Source organism: Emys orbicularis, chromosome 10, assembly GCF_028017835.1.
Source record: "Emys orbicularis isolate rEmyOrb1 chromosome 10, rEmyOrb1.hap1, whole genome shotgun sequence".
Lineage (NCBI taxonomy): Eukaryota > Metazoa > Chordata > Testudines > Emydidae > Emys > Emys orbicularis.
Window position 1 is genome coordinate 53360699 of NC_088692.1, and position 25334 is coordinate 53386032.

The 25334-nt window shown below is 39.3% G+C and overlaps 1 protein-coding gene across 1 annotated transcript in view; it reads left to right on the top strand.

Annotated features, from left to right (window-relative positions):
• The first annotated feature begins 220 nt into the window (after positions 1–220).
• The window catches only part of TSPAN3 (tetraspanin 3), a 38460-nt gene continuing 13346 nt past the window's right edge, over positions 221–25334 (top strand). The window contains exons 1-4 of the mRNA XM_065411545.1: positions 221–333; positions 17407–17598; positions 18520–18594; positions 22340–22441. Of these exons, the coding sequence (XP_065267617.1) occupies positions 250–333; positions 17407–17598; positions 18520–18594; positions 22340–22441 (453 nt within the window). The 5' untranslated portion in view covers positions 221–249. The remainder of the gene's footprint in view (positions 334–17406; positions 17599–18519; positions 18595–22339; positions 22442–25334) is intronic.

Genomic DNA, 25334 nt, shown 5'->3' on the forward strand with positions numbered 1-25334 from the left:
CGTGTGCATGGGCGTACGATAAGGATGGGTGTGTGTTTGACTGACAAGGTCTTTCATTCCTTACACATACATACCTTGCCCCGCACAGGGTTGCGGCTCCCTTAAGAGCAGACGGGGGCGCCATCTTAGGTACCTCCCCCATCATGTGACAAAGGCAGCCGCCATCTTAGGCTCCTTGCTTGTCCCTTCCCGGGTCACGTGAGGCAGGCGGCCAGCTGGCGGCGGCGGAGCGGAGAGGGGCAGCAGCGGATGGGCGCAGGAGCTGGAGCGATGGGGCAGTGCGGGATCACCTCCTCCAAAACCGTCCTGGTCTTCCTCAACCTCATCTTCTGGGTGAGCCGTGGGGGCTGCGGGCCCGGGCTGACGCTCTCTCCCTCTGCGAGGGACTCGGTGCCTGCAGCGGGGCTGGGAGGCCGAGGGGTTCTTGACTCGCTCCCGTCAGTCCTAGACCCCCCTCCTCGGATCTTCGGGGGGGCTCAGCTCCGGGCTGGGTAGAGCCTTCCCCCGGGCGGGCAGGAGACGGGTCTAGCGCTGGGGCAGGGGCCTCGTGTAGCTGGGAGGGGGGACTGCCGCCCTGAGCTGGGGTGTCTAGTTGGACGCGGGCTTGGGAGCCCCAGCGCCATACCCCCATCGGGGCTGTGCCTTGTTGAGGCCGCGGGGAGCTTCCTGGAGGATGATTAATGCTGGTGATTGACCGGGCTGTGTCACTATTCACATCTCCTTCCAGCAGATAAACCCCCAGATCTTCCCACAGAGGGGAGAGGCTGAAAACACTCCCATCTTCTGCTTTTTAAATACGTTATGTCAATTACCAGATACCTTTCCAATCTTGGGCCACAAAGATTCAGTAAATGCAAGTTAATGTGATAGGCTGCAGGGCGATAGGCACCTTAGAAGTACTCTAAGAGGTTTCCAAATAACCATACTCGACGTGAGCCTGGTTATGAAGTTCTAGTTTTTTAAATCTCTATGCTGAATTCATTCACCTTTCTCAGTGCTGTTTGTGGTCACCTAATTTCTGGCCATCTGGCTAGGAATTATATCCCAAATGAATAGTTGGGGGCAGGTGGGCACACACATTTCTTTAGAAGCCTTTTAATGTGATAAACAAAATAGTAATGTGCCCTTGCATTATAGTCTCAGTATAACTAATCATAGACTTTTTTAATTTCTTGCAATAACTGCAGTCCTTTACCCTTCCCCTGAATGTTAATTCTGCCGTAGCTAAAAACCATGCAGACAGAAAGACAAAAGCTTTTTTGGGTTAGTAGAACAGTAGATCTTCGTAAGCTATGTTTTTAAATGTGGGCAGATGGGCTATATTGTTAACATAAAACCCAGTGTCATTTGGGCTATATCAGTACAACATAGCTTAAGTAAAGGAAACGCGATTTACAAATGATATGGTGGTGTGTTTAAAGTGCACCCTTTCCAAATTGATGGATTGGAACTGGGATTACAGTAATGCAAGATTGTTGTCCCAGCTGTTCAAAAATCTCAGGCTTTGGAAGGGGAAGGGATAGTGGGTAATAGAATATTAGAACAGAAATAACGTTGATATAAATAGTTTCACTCTTCAAAATGGGGTTGGTACTAAATCTAATATCCCCATGTTCCATGGTGTGTGTTTTGGTCTTAAATTTTTAAGAAGAAATTTCTTACTAAATATATATTTTAGTGACCCATGGCGGTACTGCAAAATCTGTATATATGTGCTGCCTCCTGTCCCACCATATCTGACTGGATTTGCTTACTCTGAGATGAATCATACACTTGAGATTTGTTTGATTTTTAAATTAGTGATGCATGTGCCATTTAGCCACAATAGCCTCTATAATATCACTATTCATTTGGAGCACAGTGCATTGTTGGGTGTGGCTTTTAAAGGTAGGTTTGTGTTCTGTATTATGCTAAATATACTGTAGCTTGAACTAAATATTCATCCTGTGAAATTGGTTATATTTGGTTGTAACTAGCCATGCAATTGTTTTGTAACTGGTGTATTTTTAGAGAGTTTAAAATAGATTGTTCTTGGTTAATTATATCAATTGGATTAGCTATAGATGACCACAAACTCAAATTTGTTAGTCTCTAAGGTGCCACAAGTACTCCTGTTCTTTTAAACTCAGTTCTGTTCAATCATATGACTGCTTATCGTAGATTTACTGATAATGTCTTCCTATGTTATGAACTTGAGTGAGAATTTTTTGCACTTACTGCCTCCAAGTATATAATTGCATGGTGACTCATTTGTGTAGTGACTGTTCAATTTAAACAGTGGTTGGACAGCTGATTACTGTCATGGGAATGGTTCTGTGTAGGGTTATGAGGTTACTGATTTACAATAATGCTATTACCTTGGTTTATTGAGAGAAACTTGAGCATGAATCATTTAAAACATAGTGAAATAGTTTCTAGTACCATATGAAAATGTCTAATGTGTTTTTTTAATAGGTTTGTGCTCCCAAAAGTTGGAAATATTGTTTTTGGCTGGGAGGGCATTCAGGGCAGTTCTGCTAATATGATCAATTGATGCTGAGCTGCCTGGAGAAGAGAGTAGTTATGACAGAATTCTGAATTCAGCTGGCTTGTATTGTGATTTTGTTTTCACAATTTGTGGCATCAAAATGGGAAACTGTAGAATACCTTCCTTTGCAAACATCAATTCTGGGATTAAAAATCTGGATCTTCAATTTTAAATGCTAGAAGAGAAGGAAAAAATTCAGCTTTTGTTCCATCATCTACATATTACTTGTTGCTTCCTGCTCTGGTCTCAACACATGGCATTAATATTTGGGGTCAGCTTTGTTGGTTAAGTAATATGTTCCATATTATCTCAGCCATCTTTGATTTTTCATCTTTGTGTAGTTCCAGTTCTGTTAATTAGATCCTCCAGACTTCCACTAAGACTTTGGCAGTAGATTACAGCCTGTAATCTGTCAAATAGCTCTAAAATCTCCTGTGATTGCTTTTATAAATTCAGTCCATCTGAGTCTCTTATGTAAAATATTGTTTGATCAGTTTTCCCCGTGGTCCATTCTCAATACAAATACAACAAACTGCTGTTGGGTGTCAGTGTAGAACTCTCAGGAGGATTGTGTCTACCAACTTTCACCGGTGAGACTGGGTCATAAATTCTCCTTTCTATCCATCAATCAACAGATGCATGGTAGTTGAGGAAGAATTTGAACTTCCATTATGTGTAAACTCTGGAGTATTATTGCTTTCTAAGTACAGTTTAAATAGTGTGCTTGAATGCCCCTGACATTTGATTGCAGATGTTTAGAATGATTGCATCTGAGAAGCTCTCACTTTTTACTTTTGTTGTCTGAAGACCTCTTTGTACTTGTCTCTACAATCTTGTCACATCTTCAACTTGGACTTACATCAACTTGGTTCTGTGGCTTTGGTTTTTTAGTTGTTGGGCCATTTCTCATGTTCAAACAACTATCTGGTGTTTAATGCCAATGCTCATTCTTTCATTTCCCCCCTGTCCCCCCCTTTAAAACTTCCTCTTTCTTCATCTATAGCATCTGGTATTGGACCTATGAGTTTTAATCTATCTAGGGCAGCATATCCAGGGCAAAGTTCACTTAATGTTTTTTCCTTGATTGTTTTATGCTGCATTGAAGATAATGCTTTCTTAAAAGAAACTTGCAACTTTTTTTTCCAAATTCAAGTCTCGGTCTTTCAGTGTTGGTGGCTGATCAGTAGTTGATCTCTGCTCTTTGGGGGCAATAGAGACTTTGTGAATTAAGCCAATCTTGAAGAGCTGTTGTAAGGCCTGGAACGGGGACTTAAAGTATCAGGTTTAGATGTTTAAGACAGATAACATTGAGAATATCTTATTTTCAGTATCCCCAAACTGTCCATGTTTTGTTCTTCCATTTAATTAGATAGTTTCGTTTAATCTTGAAGAAACAGATCATGTACTACTTGAGAGGAGCATGAATCTTTTGTATCTTGCTATAACTCTTGACAAGGTTTACTTTAGTATTATTTTCACTGCTTCAGTTTATTCCATTTCTTGTTTCTACCACTTATGTCAGTTATGCTAGCATTTCTAAGAACAGATCAGCATTTCTGTTACTTATAGTAGAATAAGAGAGTCACCTACTGAACACTAACAATGAAGACTGAAAAATAAGATGGGCTATTCATTTTCATGATGCCCTATGTTATCAAATCCCCTGCATCTTTCATGTTTTCCTAGAATCTAACATCAAGCCTGCTAACAGGTAACCGCTCCAGCCACTTCTAGTTCTTCATCCAGTAACTTAATTTCACCTACAAGGTTGCCTTTGTCTCCACTCACCAATGGCTATACCCGTTCCTCCTCCCCATTAAGCTTCTAGACAGTTCTGTTACTTTCTTACTGTTTGCTAGTACGCATTGTAAGAACTTTACTGTGCTTTTATTAACATTTCATAGAATACCTATCAACAAAAATGGTTCAGTCTCTCCTGGAAGCCTGCAATCCCCCCTCCCCCATTATTAGGGTTCTTCATTCATTTTATCCTGGTGATACCTCTAAACCTATATTCCCTTATTTTTTCATAGAAGGTTGCCACTGAGGCAAGTTTTAGCAATTGGGGATAGGTGAGCTGGTATGCACTGACACGTGTATTTGTACTGCTGTCATACAGCCAGCTTGATGTATCGTTATCACTGGCCTTCATGCTCCTTTCCAGGCCTCTAGCTCAGAACTTCCATGATATGCCTGAGCTTCATGGCATGGAGAACAAGAATTCAGAAGTGGCTCTTGAATTGGTATACTGTAGACAAATGCATTGTCAGGGGTTCTCAAACTGGGGGTCAGGACCCCTCAGGGGGTCATGAAGTTATTATGGGGGGTCACGAGCTGTTAGCCTCTACTGCAAACCCTGCTTGGCCTCCAGCATTTATAATGGTGTTAAATATATAAAATAGTGTGTTTTTTTTAATTTATAAGGGGAAGAGGTCACACTAAGAGGCTTGCTATGTGAAAGGGGTCACCAGTAAAAGTTTGAGAACCACTGCATTAAGTTAAAGCTAGGGTATTGAAACAAACCAGTATGATGACTTCATCTTAATATGAAATGGTATATTTTAGCTGCCAATTATAACATTTATATTTTAGATAATTTATATGAGGCATTCTTAAAAAATTAAAGGGAACATTAACAGGAAATATCAGTTACAACTTGATCCCCTCAGAAGGGTCAGCCCCCAATAAGTAGATATTGAACTGCTCTACCCATTATTAATGTTTCCTTGCCAGAGATTAATCTTGGCACAAACATGAATAATGAAGGAAGAAAGCCTTACGTTATAAAGCTATATCTCACTGATATAGCACAAGATTGTCTTGTGCAACCAAGGGACTGCACGTTCTTTTTAAAAAGCTAGATTAGCAATATCTAAATCTTAAACATGGCAGATATTTATGAAGACACGCTGTGAAGGAATTTAGCTTTTGCTAGTACAGATAAACGAACATCTGAAGTTAGACGAGCATCCACCAAACTTTAAAAGAAACAATAGGAAATCACTAGTAAATATTTCTGGAGAATTTTAAACATGACTACAGTGGAATAAAGAGATGCTAAAATCTCATTAAAATTTAAGATACCATTTAGTGAATGGTACACTCATAAGCATGACTTAATGAATGGGATAGATTCTGGAACTAAGGACACAACAGGGGAACATGCCAAGTTGTAGTTTTAAGGACTGTTGCTATACTGCCTCACAGGAATTGCATCACTGTTAGCGAGACAGGATGCCTTTTACTAAAAAGGCGAAACAAAGTCAGGTATATGATCCAAGACACCCATTGCATGGATGCTATTCTTTACTCAGTAGGCTGAAGTCCAGAAACAGCTTTGCCTCTACCCCAAAATACCACTGGGGAAGGCTACACAGTAATAAAATTGCAGGAAATGCTGCTGACTTTGGAGAATCTGGTTCCTTCAGAACAACTCCCTCCAGGCATTGACCTCAAACCAAAACATTGGTGTACTCTAAATAGAGCGAGAGTTGGTATGGCAAAGATTGGAGACAATATGACCACATGGAAGCTGAGGAATGACCCCAAATGTGAATGTGGAGAATTCAGGCAAATATTTGAACACTGCCTGATGCAGTGCCCTCTGTCAATGTCCTGTATGTACTCCTGAGGAACTGATAGCTTCCTCCCCCCCCCCCCCCCCCCAATCTATCCAAGTAATCCTTGAACTCCTCATCATAGGTCATCTGAGTAGGTCAGGAAATGGATAAGATACTTAAGGCTACCTATAAATGGGAATATTTCAGGATAGAAGGATATGTTCAGAGGAAAATATTTTGAGAATAGCCATTTTTATCTATTAAACAGTATTTGCTGTTTATAATAGTAATATATTTCTAATTGGGGGAGGGAGGGGAAGAGAACAAGTTTCCTGGGGGTAAAAATTTGGAGAAGAGATTATGTATGTTATTGACTCCTGATATACTCGGAGCTTAGGCAGATAAGTGGCTTATGTAAATCAATGACAAATAGGGTCAGGGCAAAAAAACAAGGAAGGGGCATGTATCTTCTAATGTGCAAGCATTTAGGACATTGAAACATGCTACCTAATTCTTGTTTGGAGGTCTCCAGAATACCATGTGAATCCAGTTTTCAATGAGGAAAGGAGACGAATCTTAAGGAAAATGGGAACTTCATGCTGCTCGATCAGTTCCTAGTAGCACTTCATTCCTTTTTCCTTTCTCTTCAGCTGTCGTGTACCTTCACACGTCTGTAGAAGTAGAACAATCTCTCCATCTAGTCTTTCACTGTGACAACTCTGCCGCAGTAGTGGCAAAAGTAGTTTTTAAAAATTATTAGTATTACATGATCTTGGGCCATGTTGACACTTGCAAGCTTACAGTGGCACAGCTCTACTGATACAGCTGTGCTGCTGTAAGATCGCTTGTGTAGCTGCTCTATGCTGATGGGAGAGCTCTCTCCCATTGACAAGATATCAGATAAATGAGTGGCGGTAGCTGTGTTTGTGGGAGAACGTCCCCCACCGATGCAATGCTGTGCATACGAGGGCTTATGCAGCAAAACATTTATGTTGCTCGGGGCGAGGGTTCATACCCCTGAGTGACATAAATTTTGCTGAGATACGGGGTAGTGTAGACATGGCCTTAGTTTCAAATGAATGGTGCTGTTAAAAAGCTTTATTGAGAAAGTAGTCATTTAGCTTAATTATGCATGAATACAGGGTGGATAAAAATAAAAAACATTTTTTTAATTTGAATCAGATTTTTTTTGATAAAATGCTTTTTGAGGAAAAAACCTATCTAAAGAGAGTTTTAATTAAGAGACGTTATCTCAAAGATACGTCATCATGGAATAGGGATTATAAATTCTAATTCTATAGTATGAGACAATATATTCATGTAATGTTTAAGAAAAGTTTTGTAAACAAGTTCCAATAGTTCATGGATTAGGGACCCAATCTTATGGGGTTCCAGGGGCTTCTGTATAGATTAACCTAAATAATCTTTCTATCTGCCCAATGAGACTCAGTGCTCAGTCTAGAAGATACCATCAGAGATGCTTAGTTTTGCAGTTCTCAAACTGTGGATTTGTGTGTCCAGAGATAACATGCTTGTTAATAGCAAAAATGTTTTTAAATAAATAAATAAATAAACAAATAAATATACAGAGGTGAGAAATAGTTAAAACAATTTAAATGTTTGTCTGGTGATGTTCTCCTAATCCAGCATGGCAAGAAAATCCTCCAAATATTAATGATTAACCTGTTGAATTGGAGATAGTTCACCTCCCAGTGACTTCATAAATATCTGCTTCAATTACCTTTGGTAAATGAAATGACCAAACAATTCATTTTCTGATACAGCTGTAAAACTAATCTGAAAAGTTTTCAAAATAAATCACTTAATGTATAGGGTGTACCTTCTAAAAATGAAACCTACATCTATCTCGGAGTTGTGAAGAATATGTATTCAGCTTCTAACAACCAACAAGAATGCACTTTTATATAGAAATCCACGATTAAATTGAGTCTTCCTGACTAGTGATTTAAATCAAATCCACCCTGCGTGAATATCACTTTTAGGTGAAAAAAATCAGAGGCTTTGCAGAACAGCTCTCATGAACACCCAGCTCAGAGGAGTTAAAATTATATCGTGGTATTAAATCATATGAAATAGTTCTAATACCACAGAAGACGCTGGGACATGTAGAATACAGTGCAAAGTCTTGTACGCTTTCCTTAAAAGGAGAATATTAAGAAAAGGTCTGGCAAAAACTAATAAATTAAGGGATTTAATTAAAAGTGAGCTAAACAAGGGAAGGTTCAGCTGTGGTTAAACTTATAAACTAGCTGGCTTGAAGTCTCCTTCTGTGGTGGTAGCTAGAGAATTGTCTCCATATCTCTTCGGAAGTTAAAATGAGAATTAATTCTCAAGTGTCATTTAGTGAGCATAGATGAGCCACTGGGCTACCAATGGGAATCATTCAACTGAAATCCTGCTCCTGGACCACTTGTCATCTCTTGGGGTACGTCCAGACTACCCGCCAGATCGGCGGGTAGCGATCGATCTATCGGGGATCGATATATCGATCCCCAAACACGCTCCCGTCGACTCCGGAATTCCACCAGGGCGAGCGGCGGTAGCGGAGTCAACTGTAGCTGAAGTTGCGTATCTTACATCGACCCCTTTCCCCCCCTACCTCCCCCTCCCAGTGTAGACCAGGCCTTGGTGTGAAAGTGGCTTAATTTCTGCTGTGGAAGTGAAGATCAGCAGGGTACTTTTGATGGGAGGAGGGAGTGTATTTTCTGGGAGTGTGTGTGTGTGTTTAAAAAAAAAAAAAAAAAAAAAAAAAAAAGGTGGGGTGTGTGTGTTTTTTATATATATATATATATATATATATATATATATATATATATATATATATATATATATAATACACACACACACATACATTGTTTAAACTTTTTAAAAAAACAGAATTTTTAAAGCTGCCCTCTTGAAACTGATATGGCATATGTGAATTATTTCATTTGTTTTATTTTGAGACAGATTATCAGGCAACAAATGTAGGTCCCGATCCTGGGAAGACACACATGCTCAACTTTAAACCCACTAGTAGTCCCACTGAACTCCATTAAATAGTCATGTGCTTTAAGTTGTTGCAAGATTGGGGCCTTAAATGTTTCCAACTCCTGAGAGTTCCTACAATATTTGTTGTCATAGGGTTTTTTTTTTTTTTTAATGGCGTTTATAGCCAGTAGCAGCAGAAACAAGTTGGAAAGCTAAATGTGGTATCACTGAATAGTGTATGAAGTTTGAGATATTTTATTCAGCAAAGGAACACTTTACTGCATGGAAGAATCTTCATTGTTCTTGTGCAGTGCAAGGAATCTGGAAACAATAGAGGATCAGGTCAAGTTACAAAGCGCGCACACACACACTCACTCTCTCTCCTCCTCTCCCCTCTCCCCCCCCCCCCATATGATCCAGTGCATACAGAAAGAATGGGTGTGATAGGACACTCTGTATATTTGAAACTTTCAGGCCAATGGTCCACTGCCTCTTGTAATAAGAGAGATTTTGTATATATAATACCAAGTGGAAACGAAGCTTAGCTTGGCCTTTTGCTTACATGACAAAAGTAATGTAATCTTTGTTCTGAAGTGCTGTGTTTACAGCAGCTACAGTTAAAGTTAATTTGGCATGTATACTTGTGTTACGTTGCTTTTAGTTTTAAAACAGTCTAAAAATCATGAGGATTATTACTACCTTCTTATTATACAGAAACAATTCTTTCTGCTTATTCAAACTGAGCGTAAGATCTGACAGCCGCTCTAACAATCTTTCAAAGTATACAGGTTATGAAGGATTGTTAGGCTGTCAGATCTTACACTGAAACAGTTTGTTCAGAAGAGCCTTCAAATAAGCATCGATACCTTAGTATGTACCAAAGGTAGAAACAAGAGGAATATCTTAATCCCCATAGGATTTATTAACTCTTGCGTCTAGCGACCATGTAAAGCCAGATCAGACCCTGAAAAAATGACTGATCCAAAGAACTCAGTATAGTTTACTTAGCTTCTCCAAGTAACCCAATACCCCAAAGAGTCATTCACAAGGTAGCCTGTGCAATTCTAGAGAAATTTGTTGGTATTGCATGATGCTCCGTTTTTTCAGATGATGATGATGATACAAATATACAAAAAAGCTATTCAGATAATCTTTCCTAATATTCAGCCATTTTTCTTCAATTGACTTGTTGTTACTAGTCCAACTCTTGTACCATCCTAACAGCTCCTTTCTGGCCTGTTGATGCACTTCACACTTTAGATTTACCAAGCTCCCTTTCCCTCCATATGCTTATGTGCAAATAAATATTTCATGGTATATCTACACTTATGGCAGTATGTAGAGTAGACACTGCATACCCAGTTAGCACAGGTATTTATGTGGCGGATGAGGCACAATTTAGACAGGTAGCGTACAGACACACCAGAACCCTAGGATATATACCCTACGTGGCTGTCTTTGTGCCCAAGCAGTGCCTCCCACATCTGTTCTTTTAACTATATAGTGTCACTCTGTCTCCCTGTTGCTAGAGCCTTTCACTGTGGTGTGGAGCTACGTGTACCCTACATGCCACCACAAGTAAAGATAATCATTCTTAAGTCATCCCTGTAGCACTGGTCACTTCACCCTTTTCTAAACCCTCTCTAGTTTGTGGGTGTTACTTTAATCCATATCCACTTTGTCCAAACAGATCTAAGTCTAATTATTGCAGCACACAACTTTCATTGACTTTCCTTGATTTGGGTATTCATGAAAGGTTGATACATGTATTTTCTGCAGTTCAATTTGTAATATTGCTTTTTACATTCTAGAGCATTATTTATGAAATAAATCTGTGTAAATCATATGCAGTGCATATAACTGATGTCAATTTAAGTGATGTTACAGTAAGAAAAGTGGCTATCACTAAAATGGCATCTGTTTCCTCAACCCATCTGTTTTCTCCGTGTTTTCTGTGTTGCATCTGACTAGAGTGACTAAAAAGCTTTTACTAACTTTTACTGCAGAGCCATTGCAGTGCTGCGAGCCAGATTCTTTTCTAACTCAAACAGCAGAGTTGTTAAGAGTCCTGACTACAGAGTCTGGTGGTGGTGATGTGAGTGCCAGAAAAAGATGACTTTCAGATCTTAGATTGGGTTTGCAAACTTGTATTTTTTGATAGGCGAAGAATAAAATCTCTCAATGGCTTTTTTTTTTTTTTTTTTTTCTTCCCCTCAGATTTTAAGCAGGTTAAGAGATTGTGTTCTTAAATTTAATTTGTTAATAGATAGAATAATTCTGCTTCTAACTTTAGTCTTCTGAATACAAGTTTTAAACTAGTATCTTGTCTGATCGTTGTTAATTTAGGTTATAAGAATTTTGGTTGCGAGCTTATTTGGCTTGAATAAATCTCTTCTAGATGGATGGTCTTTCTCTGCTATATTGATACGTACCCTGTCTTAAATGGGTTGTAAAAACACACAAAGCAGCAGCAATATGAGCTTGATATTGATGAATAAGAGTAGAAATTTGGAAGTCAATGTGTGAGATAAGTGAATCAGCACACTGCTCCACTCTAAAGCTGCATCTTCACATGTAAATTGACGTTAAAGATTCTGGTGAATGGTAACGTAAGTGTTTAAACGTTCTTACATGTGCAACACCAGCTTTAGTTAAGTCTTCAGTTGCTGTAATTTAAGTGCTTTATTTAAAGTTTTTTACTTCAAAATAGTCATTATATGACATTACTTTGATAAGCACTGCATGTTTTATTCTGGATCAGCATTTTGATAGTATTAGTGGAATTCATGTCCATTTTTATTTTAGAAAGTACATCTCAAACAGTAAAAATTGTAGAATCTTAACAAATTGCAAAGATCCTAAGATTATAGAATTGACAACTGCTTTGCAGACAAAAAAATTTCCTTCCCAAATTATTCCTATGCAGCTATATGCTAAGTCTCAGTTCCGCTTCTATGAACTGGGTTTTCTTGGGTGGGGGAAGAGAGAAGCCACTTAAAATTCCATTTAAAACACAGCAGAGAAGGACAAAGAGGCTCACAAATGGTGCTGATTTCAGTCTTCCTTTGCACTCTCCTCATATCTGGTGACAGCTGCAGATGGTTTTTCCCTCTGCCACCTTGCAAAATACCACATTTCTGACAAGCATCTTAATCCTTTGAAGTGGGGGATGACATCACTGGCACTTTCACATGTTTCATTGCTAGGCAACACTTAATGTAATTCCATTGTTCCATGGCTTCCCTTTTGGTTTTTCACTTTATATCCCAAATGTGCATGTCTGCATTGTTCCATTCTGTACATAAAATGCCAGCGTATTAGAGTTGAGCTAGAATTTCTAGTTGTCTTCTCTGTGCCAAGCAACTAGTTTTGAAGGAAATAAGCCATTAAACATAACTCCGCTAAAATGTCTCATTTTTGTGTTTTGCCCCAGCTGATTTTTCAGTTTAGTATCTATATAGCACCTTATGTATTCAGTATTGTGCAAATGTGAACTTATTAGATAACTAATTGGAAGGGGTGTTGAGATTCCTATTGCTTCCATTTTATAGAGGCAGAGGTGAAATACCTTGCCCAAGGCCACGCAGTGAGCCACCAGCAGAGCCATGATTATACTTTGAGTGCGCCTGAATCTCTCATCCTTGTTTGTTCTTTCACACTGTTACTTTGAATGCAATGTATAGTTGAATTTTCTGAATCTTCTGCATTTAACCTGTTGATTCAGCTGCCATATCTTCCACCCCTAACACTTCTATTATGGTAAATTAATGTAGCTTATGTGAAATGCTGTCAGATACATACATTTTAGTAAGTCCATTTTGCCTGTTTCATGCTGTGACAAGGGGGAGAGGAAACTTTTTTTTTTTTTTAGCATACTTCAAAGGTCTTCAGATATGTTAGCCATTTTAAAGAGGACAGTGATCAATTGTTCTCCATGTCCCTTGAAAGTAGTCCAAGAAGGTAATGCCCTTAATCTGTAGCAAGGGATATTTTAAGTTAGATATCAGGAAAAACTTTCTAAATATAAGGGTTGTTAAGTTCTGGAGTAGGCCTCCAAGGGAGGTTGAGTTCCCTATCACTGGTGGTTTTTAAGAACAGATTGGACAAATATCTGTCGCAGATGGTCTAGGGTTTACTTGGTCCTGCATCAGCACGGGGGATTGGACTTGATGACCTCTTGTAGTCCCTTCCAGCATTTCTATGATTTGTAAAACAAAAGTTGGTAGGGGAAACAGGCAGGTGTAGAACCAGAAGTTCCTTAGCTCATTTTTATCAAATATCAGTTCTGTAAAATTGAAATACTTGGTACAACCTAATGGTAACATTTGTACTTTACCACTTCTCAGACTTTTCTGAGAACAGGAGCCACAGAAGTTGTTTGGGTCCCATGTTGTACATTTAAGAGGACCTGTAATGGTGAAAATGACTTTACTAATTTTTGGGGAAAAAAGGATATTTTCTCCACATGAGAATAAGACCTGTTTATGACAGCAGGAGTGTAGTTCTCAAATATCTTCTGAAACTTTGCAGCAAGAGGAAACTTCAGCTGAGACACAATTTGTTTTGATAGTAAAGTTTCACACTAGTTAAACTACAGATTATTCCCTCCTCCCCTCAACATTTTCTATGTCCTACATCACCATGAAGTCTCAAATAAATTATACACACACAAAATTTGTAGCTTTCATTGTTAACGGACATGCTCACAGATCAAGGCTAATATAGTCACTAATACCTTAGGTGAACAGTGCCGTTTTTAGGCACTGATCTGGGACTTAAAATAAACTTATCCAAATACTGGCTTAACTTTATCCCTGTTCATATCTTACCATGTTTACTACACCATTTAACATCTCTCCAGTATCTCATCTCGTCTTCCTTTTCTGTTCATTTAATATCTTCCTAACAACTTCCCTTCTTATAAATGTGTTTTTTAAATCCGGGCACGATCACGTTTGTCATTTACATTATTCAGGTTGCTTGTATATTAGATTCACCCCTGCCCGCACACTCACTGTGTTTAGATTGTAAGCCCTCCAAGGCAGGGACTCACTTCATTCGTGCAGTTTTTAACACAGTGGGGCACCCTAGGCCCTACAGATACAAATACGTAGTAGCATTAAGGTATAAATATTAATATGCATCTGCAATTAAACTACATAGCACCAGGGTCCTATCAGAAGAGACACAAACTGGATAAACCCCCAGAGCTACACTGCATGTGACTTCATATGTACAGATTGTGTCAGTCGCCTGTATATATCACTTTTATTCAAGTTCAAAACATGGTGTACCCCAGGGGGAAAACGAGGACTTAGATTAACACCTTTTAGTATTGGAGACAATATAACATATTGAATCAGAACTACTCCCAAAGTGAGCTCAATGTAGCTCACCAAAGTCCCCGTGATGAACTGTCTTGATCCATTTTAACTCAGTTTAGATAAATAATGATATTCAGGGTCATATAAAGACTCTGTAAAACCAGTTTGAATTAACCCAAAATGTTCTCAGTGTTCTAAAGCGATAGTCCGTTTCCTTCAATACAGCTAGCTGTTCCTGGCCTAGGGAACTCTGAAGGTTTTGGTAAAGCTTGTAACTTACTAAATGAATGTTAAGTACTAGCCATATCTATGGCAGTATACTAATGTAGACCAGGAGACAGTGTAGTGACTATTAACTTCACTTGGCTTAAGGGTGCCCTGTTGGAAGACTCTTGAACACATCTGAACAGACAGAATATTATAACTGAGTATACAGCATCCATTATTTTAGTTGCATCAGCTTACATTCTAGATAGCATAGTTCTCCCATTTTAAGCTGTTCAGTGCAGAATTCACCTTGAGTGTTCTAGATGTTGACATGGGGCCAGGGGATGTGAAGAGAGGACAGTGGGTTCATTGTATAACTAGAAAAGGGAATACAGAGGCAGAAGTACTTGCTGCTACTGGTGTACCGTGTACTATCTTGTGGGCCCAGTCCTGCGATTTTTGTGAGTGTAATTCCATTGAAGTCAGTGGAAGTCTTACTGCAGTCAGAATTTAGGATCAGAATGATGTTGTGCATGGAGCAGTTTAGAGTTAGAATTTTGCAATAAGTTGCATCTCTACAGTTGTAGTAGTAGAGAGAGCAATAAGATCTTCAGTATGAATCTGCCAGTAAGTTACAACAGTATAGGTAATTTCCTCTTTGTGCAGAAACTGGCTAGTTCGTACAATGATACTTCTGAGAATATTTCCTTTGAAGTTGAAATCTTACCATATGTATTCTGTAGATATGCACCACACTGATAATACACAGCGATTGTCTGACTTGTGTACTGTTCATGGTGAGAAATTTTATTTGGACTGGAGATAATATTACCTATTTAAAAATGGAAAGGGTGTTACATAGGTTTCACAAAAGGGATCTTGGTTTTAATTTAATCTTTTCCTTACTAAATAAAGATAAAAATATTTACATGTGCACCCATTACTCCCAGCAATCGAAATAGATGATCTATCTACCTGCTTAGTTAAGTAGCAAAATGGATAGTTAAATAGCAAAATGGAAGAAAGTAATACATCTTGGAGTATAAAACAGTTCCTGTATCTGAAGGAAGAAATCTCTGGATTATCTGCAAGTAGCTAGCTGTTTGGATTTAACAGAATCTTAAGGCTTGTCTACACTGGCACTTTACAGTGCTGCAACTTTCTTGCTCAGGTGTGTGAAAAAACACCCCCCTGAGCGTAGGAAGTTTCAGCGCTGTAAAGCGCCCGTGTAGACAGTGCACCAGCGCTGGGAGCTACACCCCTCGTGGAGGCATGAGGTTTTTTTTGTTTAAGTTTAGAGCGCCACAGCAGCGCTTTAACATTGCCAGCATAGACTAGCTCTTAGAGTATGTCTACACTGGCAAGTTTCTGCACCACAAATTATATCACTTTTATTAAAACACTGGAATTAAACCACTGTTGAGTGTTCACACTGTGCTCCTTGTGACGCTGAAGCGCATCCACATTAGCAGCTCTTGCAATGGCAAAGAGAGCAGAGCATTGTGATAGCTATCCCACTGTAACTGGCCGCAGGGTGCTCTGGGAAGGGTTTGCAATGCCTCATGTGGCAGGCACAACGTCACATGATGCAGGTTTCCCAATCCCATTGTTCCATGAGCATCTTACTACATTGCCAGCTGCTTTTCAATTGAAGTGGGTTGGGGGTGTGTGAGTGCATGGGGGGGGGGAGAGACACTGTTTTGGGGGACAGTGTGTCAAAATGCTGTCTTGTAAGTTCAGACCGTGGCAGGAAGCGATCAGTCCTGAGGCAGGGGGAGGGGGAAACCCCAACATCAGCCCGCGCCTCCCTCCCTGGGTTCTCTGCACAGCGTGCGCGCGCACACACACACACCTGCCTCTGTTCAACAGCCCGAGCATTCCACATTAATGGTTTGCTTTGTGTCCCGAAGCAGATCAGCACAGCTCGCAAGGGCTGTCAGAAATGATGCTTTGAAAGGGGAGGGGTGCATGTCTCCAGGGCAGCCAAGTTCAAAACAATGAGCAGAGCGGTCACTTGAGGCATTATGGGACAGCTTCGGAGGTCAATTACAGCGCAGAAAGCAATCAAGTGTCTGCACTGGCAATAGAGCGCTGGAGCCTCTGTGCAAATAGCCTTATGACTCTCATCGAGGTGGGGTGTGTGTGGTTTTTTTTTTTTTTTTCTTTTTTTTTCTTTTCAGCGCTGCAACTGAGGAGTTTCTGCACACAAAGTGGCTTGGCAGTGTATACATCTGCAGTTTGAGTGCAAAAAACTGCTTTACTGTGCAGAAACTTGCCAGTGTAGACAAACCCTTACTGTCAACAGTATTAGGAGTGGTGTATGACAGGTTATTTAGACAACCAGGTTAGTTCATGGGATTCATGTTTGGGAAGGGGGCACACGGGAGTGCAATGTTCACAACACGATCTCTCTTCTTCCCTTATTTAAGGGTAAGGAGGTTAGGTGGAGGTGAACTGACTCCAGTGTTTATCTAGCTTAGATGCAGATGACTTGGGGGTTAGACTGGGGTTCAGCCTTTCACCTAATCTAACATATATCTAGACTAGGTAAAACATTGGAGTTAACTATCCACTAACCTCCACTTTCCCGAGTCTAGATATAGCCAGTACTTCACCAATCATCAGATACGTGTCTATATCTGTGGTCATACAGAAGGGCTGTTGAATTGACATTAGAAATGCTTGCTAAGGTACTCATTATGAAATTATAACCACTTGTAGAGGATTGTGTTTTTTTTAATAAAAATTAACTGTTGGGATTTCTGAAGAATTTGATCACCCTAATTTTTTTTTTTAGGCCGCAGCAGGCATTCTGTGCTATGTGGGAGCCTATGTCTTCATAACGTATGACGACTACGATCACTTCTTTGAAGATGTCTATACGCTTATTCCAGCAGTGGTTATAATAGCTGTGGGGACACTTCTCTTTATTATTGGACTTATTGGGTGCTGTGCCACAATCCGTGAAAGTCGCTGTGGACTTGCCACTGTAAGTTGCTGTTTCACATGAATTTTTGAGGCTTTATTGCATGTTCTGATGTATATTTGGCCTTTGAATGAATAGAGCATTACTGACGGTGTTAAAATGGACACTCAAGTATGTTTGGTTTTTTTAGATATTTACTCAGGTAATCTTGTTTTACAAGCTCATATTTTTTTCTTTACCTATTTTATCCTAAAATACTTCTCTTAATTTTTTGTGTTGGAACATATTAAAATCAGCCTTTTTTGTACTAAAACTTTATACAAAATCCTTCCAATGTCCCTCTTCAGAACGATAATGATCTGCTTAAAGTAAAAAGATTAATACTGTGAATGTTCTTGATGGTACCTTTGTATTCAATTATTTAAAAAAAAAAGTTTTCTTGAAAACACATTCGTGCTTAAGAAAGCTGAAACTTAAAACTAAAATTATTGGATGGCACTGGTGATGGAATCTCACTACAAGTATTTTGTAGTGTAATATTAGGAATTGGGGCTGTGTTGTCCAAGCTGTACTTGTGTTTAAATTAGTACTTCAGTTTCTGGTGTTGCTGTATGCCATCTATTCACATAATATGTATTTGAGTAAAATAATAAAATATATATGTATATGGTACTAATGTGTTTAAAATTTTGTCACATAATAGATAAGTGTCCTGTGGGCTGTAATACTTTGGTCCAGTTTTGGTTGGATTTCATCTGTGGGTGCTGGGTGGCATTGGTGGCCTGTGATATACAGGAGTTCAGACTAGATCTAGTGGATAGATTATTTGGAATGATCCACTCAGTTGACTATTTCTATAAATTACTTGCTAAGTTAGTAACTTGCCTGGCAAGTTTGATAAACCCGAAAGGCAGAGTTTAGGTTCTCAAAAGGCATGTCAGCAAAGCTACGTATTATATAAATATTTTGGATTGTATTTAACAGTTTGTGATCATCCTCCTCTTGGTTTTCATCACTGAAGTTGTGGTGGTAGTTCTGGGATACATCTACAGAGCAAAGGTAATAAAAACTGTCTTCTAAAGTCCAATAAATGTTGTATATTGTGACCAACCTGCTGGGGGAAAAAAAACACTTCCCATTTTTACTGCAGGTATACTTACGTTTGCGATTTTCTAAAACTGCTATTGGGTATTGTAAAGATGTTTTGATTCTCTATGTTGTATAAGATCAAAGAAAGGTGCAGGCCTAAATGATAGCAAAGATTTGGAAAAAAATTAAACCTATATTGAAACAGACCTCTTCAGAGGTCTGGAAGTAAGTAGCTTAAAAGAAGGTTATGGGGTACTTCAAATTTGGATGAAAGATGGCTAATTACTTAAAAAAATAATAAAATAATAATAAAAAAAAAAAACACCTGATAACTCACTTGCTATTTAATTTTATTCTGGCTTTACAACAGGGCTACAATTTTTTTGAAAGAGGTAGTGTGGGAATAATTTATATACAATTCAGCCTGATGTTTAGTAGGCTTTTGTCACTGAAGAGTGAGGTGAAAAGCTGATACACAGTAAATAGGGTTATGCCATAATTGGCATGTCTCTGTTTGCCAAGTATTCTATTCTGTTTTTAAAAGCATTTTGAATCCGTGTGCAGCATAGGTTGCACTGCATTTGGGTATGTTGTATATCTATGCTTACCCAACTTAATATCTCGGGTTTTTTGTTTTTTTTTTAGTTGCTCTTCAAGGTGTCTTAAAGTAAGCAGCCCAAATGGACTGGGTACTTACTGCAACACCCCACCCCCACAGCCCCCTTTTGGGTCAGGATCCCCGCAGTCACAACACCATGAAATTTCAGATGTAAACATCTGAAAATGTGAAATTGACTAATTTTCAAATCCTGTGGCTGTAAAATTGACCAGAATGGACTGTGAATTTGGTCGGGCTCTGTAGGTTGAAATCAACACCTTGACTAGCCATTAAAAGTAAAATAGGAAGACACTGAAGTTCCTGAAACTACCTAAACAATGAGCAGCTGTGTTCTACATCAGCAGTAACTTCAGAGTAGTTTTTAGGGGTAGTTCCAAACAAAGTACAATGCAGTACTCTAGTCTAAAGATCAAAGGTATGGATTACTGTGCTCAGGTCTGGGTTGAGCCTCAGCCAGCTCATTCTCTTCCAAATCCCAGTCTCTAAGAACTGGGAAAACAAAACCCACATCATTCAGATCAGATGAAAATGAGACACAGACCTGTCTGTCAGCTGCTTGTTTATGACCCTGGAAGCCAAATATATTTCTCACTGTTGTCTCACATGACTTTAGACAGAAAGGGCAACAAAATAGAGCCTAGATATCTGGTAGAAAAGAAGTTGCCCCAAATAACCCTCTACCATTTCTGGTCGGGGGCAGGTGGGGAGGGGAGGAGTGAAATCATTCTAGACTAGTAGTGTGTTTTCCAGCCAATGGCTAGCAGAACATTAACAGCCATACAGTCTTGTTATCAAAGGCTGCTGAAGGATCTGAAAGTATCAACATACACCTGATCATTATTTGCTGCCAGGAGGAGTTAATCAGCAAAGACCAGAGCTGTGTACATCTTGTATTCAGAACAAGAGAGTGAACAGGTTTAAAAAAATGGTATCAGAATTGCCTTGTCACAGATTTCCACAGAAGGGAAGACTGGACAATTGTTGGCAAGATTGAGTATCAAGTGATACTGAGCCCAGTGACAGCTTATTTGGGGAAGCTGGCATTGTGGACTTCCAAATGGAGGCATAACTAACCTTTGGTGCATTTGAAACTTTCCTACATCCTTCTGTTAGTGATGAGAGGCCTGGGTCCAATTTGCATGCTCCGATTTTATCTAGAGCGATGATGTGTTTATCTTCTCCATGCATTCCTCCATGACAGCAGCCAGCCCATTTCAGGTCTCTTTAGTTTTGTCTACTAAATGAGAAGAAATTTCCTCTTGAAAGATTAATTTCCATATGGAGGTAGCTGGGATTAATCCGTCTGTCAGTCAATTGAACAGTTCCAGACTTGTCTTCTGGACAGAGTAGTGGAGGCTTTCTTCACCTCTGGCACAGGATTTTAAAAACTCGGTCAGTTGGAGTTCAAGTCTTCTGCCATCTGCACTAAACCTCTGCCCCGTGCGGTTCATCTGTATGGGCTGTTCCACACACAAATGTGCACCAAAATAACAAAGGTTGAATTGACACCAATTTAGCTATTTTGGGGGGCAAATCTATGCGGGGACACTCTTATTTCAGAGTGAAATTGACTAAATGAACTCTAAGGTCAGTAACAAATTTAGCATATACTCGTTTTAGCCAACTTTATTCCAAAACAGACTGGCACCAAAATAAATTGATTTCAGTGTACATCGGTTTACTTTCCTGATATAAATTATAAGCATCTAGTTGAGAACTACATATGTTTAGTTAGTTCTTGATGTCTTTAGAATAGTAGCAATTGCTTCACATAATGTAAAAGTAAGTTAATTAACAGCTCTATAATTCAGTTAGTATTGATTACCATTTACGTTAAACTTTTTAAGAGTATCCTTGTCACATGTAATTGTTACTTAAAATACAGGTTACTTGATTCTGCACTCTAGGAAGACTTCCTTTCTCCCCCCCCCCCCCCCCCCCAAAATTGAGAGTACCAGCTTTTTCAAAGGGAAACAGGTGTTGGTTGCTCAAGGCACCATTTCAAGTGTCAACAGCATTGTTAGTTATTATCTGCAATGGGGCTGGTAGCTATTCCTCACCCAGTAAGTGTTGTGTACGGTGTGCTGCCACCACCTTCTCACATGAAGAGTAGATGGTCAGACAAGGAAAGTGGTGCTGTGTGGCTGACCCTAGTGGGAGGAAAATTTGATTACTATTTATAGTAAATCCCAAAACAGGTTTAATCTTTGAGGATTTCCTCCCAAATACCTGTGCCTACTCTCCAGTCAGTGTGACTGCACCAGTGCCATGCAGGGCAGAAGGAGCTAGGAAATGGGCAGAGTTAAGAGAGATGCCAGTTGGCTATCCTGAGCCAAATCCTACCCTTGGTTACTCCTTTAACAACAAACGGTTGTAACTGATGCCAGATCTTTGCCCCTCTAAGTTTTACTGTCCTGATTCAGTGTTCTAGGACAGAAGATTTCTGGTGCTGAGCATGATGATTGTCACCACGCTATAACTCTTGGACCTTTCAAGAACATGCCCAATGATCTAGCCTGTGCTCCATATCCAGTTAACTTCAAATTCCTCACATTTTGCCTTGGGCCCAAACCTAACTTACAGGTTGGAGGCTATTTCCTCAGTTGTTGGTATTTTTGAAAGAGTGGGGTAGCAAAATTCATGCTTCTAAAGGAAGCTCGTTTGCAAACTTAAGTCTGTAGTTGGTGTAGCCTCAACCCCATAATAAAAGCAGTGAAAGAGGGGAAAGTGATGTCTCAGCACAGAAATATAAAATGTAAAATTCCAAAATACTGTATAGATGTCCTGAAGCAGCTTAAGGCCCCAAATTCTGTGTAAGGTAGTTATTCATCCTAACTTTCTGTGCAGAGTATTCTTAATTGTAGCTCTTAACCGTTAGCATTAAATTAGTATTTGGTTTGTATTTTGTACAATCAGAATTCCAAAAGAGAAACCATTTCTCCAAAGTACAGTAATCTGTAAAACATAATAATTAAGACTCGACTAATAGGGTGTCTAGGCTTACTCAATTATTTACAGCCGAAAAAAGGACTGTGCTGCCGAGAGTTGTACTACTTGTACCAGTAGTTTGAAAGTGCACTAATGTTTGCTTTATAGGTGGAGGATGAAGTTGATCACAGCATTCAGAAAGTGTATGATGCATACAGTGGGACAAACCCTGATGCTGCCACCCGCGCTATTGATTATGTACAGAGACAGGTGAGAGCCAACATAATGGAAAGTTTATTGTAATTGTAGCTCTCATGAAGTCCATATTGTTATATTGCTCTGGGGTTTGTTAGATGCTGTCCACAACTTTGATCAAGATTATAAACAGTAGCTTGGTCACTATATAAACAGAGTTAAAACTACTAGTACCCTTGACACTTAACTGTTTAGCTGTTTCAAGAGATCTAGGCTGTCACATAACTATCCTTCTGTAACCACTTCAATGTGCTTTTTGTCTCCCTTCAATATTTCTCTGCAATAGGACATCCCAGAGTACACTGCCCCATCTGCTGCTTGCTCACTATAAAGGTGGGGACACAAATGCAGTTGTGGTGGCATAAAAGCTATTTTATTGACTTGAAGGGCCCTGATTGGCTTTATTTTATCTGTGGCAGGGGATTTTTTGGCAGAAACAATCTCACCAAGTTTAGACAAGATCCAGTGGCTTCTGGCGTTTTTAACCATTATAAATTTTAAAAACTAGCCTCTAGAGTTCTCTACATTAGAACTCCAATCTGTGCATCTGAACAAACAGTATCACTGGTGGGAGGTTTTGGGGTGTTTTTTTTTCTGAAGTTCCCTAGTGAAGGGAAAGTTGAGACTTGTAATTCACCACTGATGCAACTCCACTGCTGGGAATCTCACAGGGGCTTTTCCTGTCTACACTGTAGCCTCAAGTCCAGTTTTTCTTCAAACTCTTTAAGAAGTTTTGAACAGACTTACAAATCCTTGTCACATAGATATTGGCGACAAAACAATACTAATCACAACAATAATTTTTCTATATATATATATATTTTTTTTTTTGAAGGAGATGTGAGATTACTTTGACAGGGTGTTACCATGTTAGGGCTAGTCTACACTGGCAATGCTAAAGCGCTGCCGCAGCAGCACTTCTACGTGCCTTGTGTGGTCGCGGCACAGCTCTGGGAGAGACCTCTCCCTGCACTCTTAAAAAAAAACAAAAAAACACCTCAACGAGGGGCATAGCTCCCAGCACTGGGGCACTGTTTACACTGACACTTTACAGCGCTGCAACTTGCTGTGCTCAGGGGGGTGTTTTTTCACATCCCTGACTGCAAAAGTTGCAGTGCTGTTAATTGCCAGTGTAGACAAGCCCTTAGAGTTAGCATCTGTACACTACCTCTGACATGCTGTTTCTGGTGGGTTGTGTAGTTTTTTGGGGGTTTTTTGAGTGAAATCTGACTACACATTTAACAAACCAGGCATGTCTGTCAAACTGTAACTTCCAACTTTTTTGAATAGGTGTGCTTGTTTTTTGCAGGTGGGATGACTGAGTATTGAATAAATGGTAATTAGATATTTAAGTATCTATTTGCCCTCTCCATTTTGATGGGTACACAATTGGCATGTTAGTTTTTCAATAACTTCTTGTTTGTTTGTTTGTTTGTTTTTAACCCTTCCCCTTGGTCTATCTAAACTTGGACTATCCATATCTTCGCTAACAGATGAGATCAATTCTTCATTTCCTTTTGTGTGACCATTTGTGCTAGGAAGCCCCAGGAAGATCACCAAAGGATCATTTGGTGATAAATATCAAATATTTATTTGTTGTATTGGGTTACAAATTGTATCCCAATACTCTGATGCCTGGACATATCTACCATATATGCATAAAATCTCCTCTCACCACAATTTCTCCAGTACTTCTTCCCCTTCAATGTATGTATATATTTTAACCTACTTGTATGAGCTACTGTTGAAACAGTATTAAAGACATTTTATTTTATCGTGTTACACCTTGAGGTTACTGGTCCTCCTTTTCCAGATCATATCCCATTCGTCTGGGATAATTTGTCCAGATCCTGTTCCCAGGTGTCATATATGGACATTTTTTTGTTAGGAAAGCTATCTGCAAAGATTGATTATAAATTAGCTATTTTTTTAACTGATCGGATGCCATTGCTTCTATTAAAATTAGCTTTCTGTATACAACTGTCCTAGGAAGCTGAGAAACATAATGCCTAACTTGAAAGTACTGGTACTACGGGAGTTAGTTATTTATGATCTCTAATTTAGAAAAGTTTACTGAATAACGTCAACCCTATGCATTCCGTGGCTCTTCCAATTTTTAAAACTCTGTGGTTCACAATTTGGATTAGGATCTGGATTAGTTGCAATAAACGTCATTGGCAAGGGGAAAAGTTACCTTCTCTAGTTCTGTCCCAAACCCATAGCAAAGGATATGCTAGAGGATGTTTGTAAATTTCTGAAGGGTCTGATTTTTTTTTTATTATTATTATTCCAGAGTAACTCAACAATATTTACACTGCCACAATTTTCTTGTTCAATAAAGACCCATTGTTTGGTTGTGTTAGAGTGCCCCAATCCGCTACTGCTTTGAGCTGGCTGGCTTGCTAGTACCATGTAATATTTGGTATAGCGAGTCTCCATGTTTAATGGGTTTGTACAAATATCTGCACTCACTCTTGGTCTTTTTATTCTGTGTAAATTCTAACAGCATCCTCTGTGTTCCTGCTAGGATTTTATCTGGGATAATTACAGAATAATTGTGAAACAAGGAAGATCTCCTTGGCAAAAGGTTCATTTTTGACTGCAGCTGTTCTTCCTGGCCAAGAAATTTGCATTCTTCCCCCAGCTTTCCAGTGGTTCTCCTCCCCCCCCCCCCCCCCACTTGCTGAAGTAGTGGTTTAACGTTTTAAATAATAGAGCTCTTCTAGGTTGTTTGAGATGTGAATTCCCATTTATCTTACAACATTTGTTGCCCATTGATACCCAAATGTTTTCTAAAATAATGGCTTCTCTGTGTCTGGCAAACTTAGAGCTAACATTTCGGATTTGGCATAATTTATTATGAATCCAGACGTTTTCCCAAAGCCATGTACAGGTCTGTCTCATCTTA